The sequence below is a fragment of the Xenopus tropicalis genome, chromosome 2 (assembly GCF_000004195.4).
Source record: "Xenopus tropicalis strain Nigerian chromosome 2, UCB_Xtro_10.0, whole genome shotgun sequence".
In the NCBI taxonomy this organism is placed as follows: Eukaryota; Metazoa; Chordata; class Amphibia; order Anura; family Pipidae; genus Xenopus; species Xenopus tropicalis.
In genome coordinates this window covers 1002894-1009682 of record NC_030678.2, presented here as the reverse complement: position 1 = coordinate 1009682, position 6789 = coordinate 1002894, and the positions used below count along the sequence as shown (strand labels likewise).

Sequence of the window (6789 nt, the reverse complement as noted above, 5' to 3'; positions counted from 1 at the left end):
CAGTTTCAGGTTTTGTTGTATAACAGGAGCCCCCCCACATCACTATTACAGCCGGGGGGCAAGACTACGGCACTCACAGCACCGGGGCCCTTCCCTGGGCAACAAGCAAATGGGCCACCAAGGACCCTCCCCCATTTAATATAAAAAAAGGCACCGAAAAGAGCAGAAATATATTGTCCTGATGAAAGTGGTGCCATTGGGTCAGAATTCTCTCCCTGGTGCTGCCCCCTGGTGTTTCTGAGCTGAGCAACTGCCCACAGCCCCCGGGGGTAAAATGGCACCGGACTGGCATAATAACTGCCCCCGAATATGAATAAAATCCCAACAAAATCTGCTTTTCTGCCGCCTCTCTGTGCCACATCTGCCCCCCAGGAATGGTGCCGGTGGTTCTGCAGAACTTCTCACAAATGCCACTGTGAGGGGCAGGTTCTGGGGCCCTGGCTATACTGTGAGTGGCAGTTCAACTACTCCGTGTCGCTTCCTTATTCTGAGGCCTCACCGACCTCTCAGTTTTGGTTTCACTGAACTGGATCCACTTTCCCAGGAGCTTTTATTGGTTCTGAGTCATTGCGGTACCGATGGGTCTGCGAGCGTTGGGGGAGCGCAGCCTCCGGGTGTGACCCCCGCACATACCCCTCTCTATCCCCCTTATCTGCCCCCCCATCTATGTATATAGTGATAGAACTCTGGGGAGATTCACTTGGGTCTGTAACATGGGGTTCCATTGGGCCCAGCAGCCCCCCCAGAGTATAGTCGGACCCCAATGAGAGCATTGGTGCAAGGCAGGCACCTCTGTGGGCATCTGACCTCTGACAGCATCTGGGACACCTCCATTTACCCCAGGCAGGGGCAGGAAAAAGATCCACTCATTTCTTAGTTTTTTTGTATGAGGCCAAATACTGAATTCTGCGGAGATTCAGCCCAATACCAACGGGTGCCCCCCCTCACAGGAGCAAGGGGACCCCCAAACCTCATTTTGCCTGGACCACAGATACTTCCTCCCAGGGTAGGGGCATTCCACGGGGCAGGAGGGGCATTCCCCGGGGCAGGTGGGACAGACACACACACACAGTTTGAGCTCAGACCCAGAAGGGGAAATGTCCCACGTCACATGGGGAGACCACAGGCCCAGTTCCTCCCCGGCCCCCAGAGGCGCAGAACTTCCCCAGCTGGAGACACAACTCACTACTATTGTGCAACCGGCACTGGCGGCATCAGGTACCTGCACCCCCTCACACTCACACTCAGGGTGCCACTCACACTCAGGGTGCCACTCACAACACTGGGGTATGTACAAAACACACGTACACTCACACACAGGTACTCACACACAGGTACTCACACACAGGTACTCACACTCACACACAGGTACTCACACACAGGTACTCACACACAGGTACTCACACACAGGTACTCACACTCACACACAGGTACTCACACACAGGTACTCACACACAGGTACTCACACACAGGTACTCACACTCACACACAGGTACTCACACTCACACACACACACATATATATATATTATAGGGACAGATATACTCACACACAGGTACTCACACGCACACACTGATGAACTAACACTATGTAGGTGTAACAACCTGCGCACCAATAATAACACTCACACACACAGCTACTGACACACACACATATATATATTACAGGGACAGACACACACACACAATATTCATTGTGATTCCTCTCAGTCCCCAGGATCATGTTCTGGCTGAGCTGCCTGACCCTCCTCTGGGGTAAGTACCTATCCCTGCCCCTACTTACCCTACAGGCAGAACCAGTACCGACCCAGAGCTGAGCATAGGAACCCACAGGTACTGTCTGGCACAGGGGGGCAGTGTAATGTGCTTTACTGGGGGATTGTGGGTAATAGCCATAGGGGGCTGTGTAATGTACTTTATTGGGGGATTGTGGGTAATAGCCACAGGGGGCAGTGTAATGTACTTTATTGGGGGATTATGGGTAATAGCCACAGGGGGCAGTGTAATGTACTTTATTGGGGGATTGTGGGTAATAGCCATAGGGGGCAGTGTAATGTACTTTATTGGGGCATTGTGGGTCATAGCCACAGGGGGCTATGGAATGTACTTTATTGGGGGATTGTGGGTAATAGCCATAGGGGCCAATGTACTTTGGGGCAGTACCTACATTACCCTCAGTGCAATACTAAGTGTGAGTGCTGCTCGGCCTGGGCTGGTTCTATGGATATTTATTGGCTGGATATTGTACATTTATTACTGTATAATGTTACTATGTATTGCACTTTATTGCCCCTCCCACTGCCGGTACTGAGCTCTGCGGTACCAGATTCTGTATCAGTCCCACAGTCACTAACACTGACACAAAACCCACACATTCTGCAGAACCGACAGGACAAAACCCCAAGTTCTCAGCGATCAGTATAAATAGCAGTGCGGCCGGCAGCATCTGGCCCCGAAATAGCTCCGCCCCAGAAATAGCTCCGCCTCTCGCTCTCATGAGAAAGTTTGATGTATTTTTAGAAAAAGAAATTCAGTTTTCTGCACAGAATCTCATCCTTATTACTATTCATATGTCTGATATATATATACAGTATATAGGGATATCCCTTTAGTCCTTGCCAGTGGAGCTTACAATCTAATGTCCTTAATGCACACGCTCACACCGACACCTGTTCATATGCTAATCAGATAGATATGTAAATGAGGTGCTGGGCAGATGAACCCAAAGCCCAACGTTGAGTTCTGTCTCTCCCCATTGGTTCCTGTCATTCAGGCCTTTCCTACTCAGATGTCCCCCGAGTCCACGTGTTGCTGGGGCAGTCGTTCTCTCTTGCCCCGGGTCAGAACCTTAGGAACAGTTCCTATCAGTATCATTGGGGTAAAGGGAGCCAGATGCTGGGGAAGATCCGCAATGGTGCCTGCGTCTCCGGCTGTGGGGAGACCTCCATGATCTTCAGCAATGGAACTTTCTGGAAGAGCCAAGCGGAGCGGGAAGACGAGGGGACCTACTCAGTAGACGTGTATAATGGATTTGGGGTCCACTTTCACCGAGCGGAGATCTTTCTACAGATCATTGGTGTGTGCCCATTAATCAGAAATGTCTGAGAACCCCCATTAATCAGAAATGTCCAAGACCCCCTCCATTAATCAGAAATGTCTGAAACCCCCTCCATCAGTCCGAAATATCCGAGACCCCCCCATTAGTCAGAAATGTCCGAGACCCCCTCCATTAGTCAGAAATGTCCGAGACCCCCTCCATTAGTCAGAAATGTCCAAGACCCCTCCATTAGTCAGAAATGTCCGAGAACCCCTCCATTAGTCAGAAATGTCCGAGACCCCCTCCATGAATCATAAATGTCCGAGACCCCCTCCATCAGTCCAAAATATCCGAGACCCCCCATTAGTCAGAAATGTCCGAGACCCCCTCCATTAGTCAGAAATGTCCGAGACCCCCTCCATGAATCATAAATGTCTGAGACCCCCTCCATCAGTCCGAAATATCCGAGACCCCCCCATTAGTCATAAATGTCCGAGACCCCCTCCATGAATCATAAATGTCTGAGACCCCCTCCATCAGTCCGAAATATCCGAGACCCCCCATTAGTCCGAAATATCTGAGACCCCCCATTAGTCCGAAATATCCGAGACCCCCCCATTAGTCAGAAATGTCCGAGACCCCCTCCATGAATCATAAATGTCCGAGACCCCCTCCATCAGTCCGAAATATTCGAGACCCCCTCCATTAGTCAGAAATGTCCGAGACCCCCTCCATCAGTCAGATATATCCGAGAACCCTTCCATCAGTCCGAAATATTCGAGACCCCCCCATTAATCAGAAATGTCCGAGACCCCCTCCATTAGTCAGAAATGTCCGAGACCCCCTCCATCAGTCAGAAATATCCGAGAACCCCTCCATCAGTCAGAAATATCTGAGACCCCCCCATTAATCAGAAATATCCGAGACCCCCCCATTAGTCAGAAATGTCCGAGACCCCTCCATTAGTCAGAAATGTCCAAGACCCCTCCTCTAGTCAGAAATGTCCGACACCCCCTCCATTAGTCAGAAATATCCGAGACCCCTCCATTAGTCAGAAATGTCCGAGACCCCTCCAGTAGTCAGAAATGTCCGAGACCCCTCCATTAGTCAGAAATGTCCGAGACCCCTCCATTAGTCAGAAATGTCCGAGACCCCTCCATTAGTCAGAATTGTCCGAGACCCCCTCCATCAGTCCGAAATATCCGAGACCCCTCCATTAGTCAGAAATGTCCGAGACCCCCTCCATTAGTCAGAAATGTCCGAGACCCCCTCCATGAATCATAAATGTCCGATACCCCCTCCATCAGTCCGAAATATCCGAGACCCCCCATTAGTCAGAAATGTCCGAGACCCCCTCCATTAGTCAGAAATGTCCGAGACCCCTTCCATGAATCATAAATGTCTGAGACCCCCTCCATCAGTCCGAAATATCCGAGACCCCCCCATTAGTCAGAAATGTCCGAGACCCCCTCCATGAATCATAAATGTCTGAGACCCCCTCCATCAGTCCGAAATATCCAAGACCCCCCATTAGTCAGAAATGTCCGAGACCCCCTCCATGAATCATAAATGTCCGAGACCCCCTCCATCAGTCCGAAATATCCGAGACCCCCCATTAGTCAGAAATGTCCGAGACCCCCCCATTAGTCTGAAATATCCGAGACCCCCCATTAGTCTGAAATATCCGAGACCCCCCCATTAGTCAGAAATGTCCGAGACCCCCTCCATGAATCATAAATGTCCGAGACCGCCTCCATTAGTCAGAAATGTCCGAGACCCCCTCCATGAATCATAAATGTCCGAGACCCCCTCCATCAGTCCGAAATATCCGAGACCCCCCATTAGTCAGAAATGTCCGAGACCCCCTCCATTAGTCAGAAATGTCCGAGACCCCCTCCATGAATCATAAATGTCTGAGACCCCCTCCATCAGTCCAAAATATCCGAGACCCCCCCATTAGTCAGAAATGTCCGAGACCCCCTCCATGAATCATAAATGTCCGAGACCCCCTCCATCAGTCCGAAATATCCGAGACCCCCCATTAGTCAGAAATGTCCGAGACCCCCCCATTAGTCCGAAATATCCGAGACCCCCATTAGTCCGAAATATCCGAGACCCCCCCATTAGTCAGAAATGTCCGAGACCCCCCCCCATTAGTCAGAAATGTCCGAGACCCCCTCCATTAGTCAGAAATGTCCGAGACCCCCTCCATGAATCATAAATGTCTGAGACCCCCTCCATCAGTCCGAAATATCCGCGACCCCCCATTAGTCAGAAATGTCCGAGACCCCCTCCATGAATTATAAATGTCCGAGACCCCCTCCATCAGTCCGAAATATCCGAGACCCCCCCATTAGTCAGAAATGTCCGAGACCCCCCATTAGTCAGAAATATCCGAGACCCCCCATTAGTCAGAAATATCCGAGACCCCCCCATTAGTCAGAAATATCCGAGACCCCCCATTAGTTCGAAATATCCGAGACCCCCCCATTAGTCAGAAATGTCCGAGACCCCCTCCATGAATCATAAATGTCCAAGACCCCCTCCATCAGTCCGAAATATCCGAGACCCCCCCATTAGTCAGAAATGTCCGAGACCCCCCATTAGTCCGAAATATCCGAGACCCCCTCCATGAATCATAAATGTCTGAGACCCCCTCCATCAGTCCGAAATATCCGAGACCCCCCCATTAGTGCGAAATATCCCAGACCCCCCCATTAGTCAGAAATGTCCGAGACCCCCTCCATGAATCAGAAATGTCCGAGACCCCCACTTTTTACTATTTGATATTTAGGGGTGCACCAAATCCACTATTTTAGGATGCAGCCGAATCCCAAAGCGAATCCTGGTTTCAGTGCATCCATATTTGTATGTGACTTTGTTGTCATGGTTACCTCTATATCTGGTTCAGTTACCCACAAACCCCTAGGCCCATGATCAGAATGAGGGGGGGGGCTGGCACATATATGTATCTATACACCTATGTACATGTCAGAACCCCTCATTGTCACTTATTCCCCCCCCCTAGATATAGTGCAAGTGGCCCTGGGAGAGTCAGCCATTCTCCCTCCCTGTAGGACCGCCCCAGAGGAGCCGTATGAGGCTCAGTGGAGGAAAGGGGCGGAGCTGCTGCAGAAGCTGCATAAGGGAAGTTGCATTGGTGACTGCGGAGAGAGGTACCGGGTGTTGCCCAATGGGAGCCTGTGGCTGGGCCCCGTGCAGCAAGGAGACGGGGGGATGTACTCAGTAGAGCTCTATGATGTGTCCGGGCACCGCATCCACCGCGCTGAGATCTTTCTGCAGATAAATAATGAGACCCCCGGGGGTAAGTGCCTGCATGCAGGGGGGCAGGTAGGTGGTACAGACAGGGCTGTTGTTAGGGAAAAAAAAAAGTAAAAGGACCTGAAAATGTTGCACATCTGTCAACCCAGGGTGGGGGTAAAACTCTGTGGATAGGAGTGGGGCTATAGAGGTGGGGGCTATAGAGGTGGGGCTATAGAGGTGGGGCTATAGAGGTGGGGGCTATAGAGGTGGGGCTATAGAGAAGGGGGCTATAGAGAAGGGGGCTATAGAGGTGGGGCTATAGAGGTGGGGCTATAGAGAAGGGGGCTATAGAGGTGGGGCTATAGAGGAGGAGGCTATAGAGGAGGGGCTATAGAGGAGGGGCTATAGAGGTGGGGGCTATAAAGGAGGGGGCTATAGAGGAGGGGGCTATAGAGGTGGGGCTATAGAGGAGGGGGCTATAGAGGTGGG

The 6789-nt window shown here is 51.2% G+C and overlaps 1 protein-coding gene across 1 annotated transcript; it reads left to right on the top strand.

Annotated features, from left to right (window-relative positions):
• Positions 1 to 2656: 2656 nt before the first annotated feature.
• LOC116408730 (hemicentin-2-like) lies at positions 2657 to 6433 on the top strand. The gene is made up of 2 exons (XM_031896406.1): positions 2657 to 3075; positions 6065 to 6433. The coding sequence occupies exons 1-2, from the start codon at positions 2892 to 2894 to the stop codon at positions 6430 to 6432; spliced, it is 552 nt and encodes a 183-aa protein (XP_031752266.1). The 5' UTR covers positions 2657 to 2891; the 3' UTR covers position 6433.
• Positions 6434 to 6789: the final 356 nt, after the last annotated feature.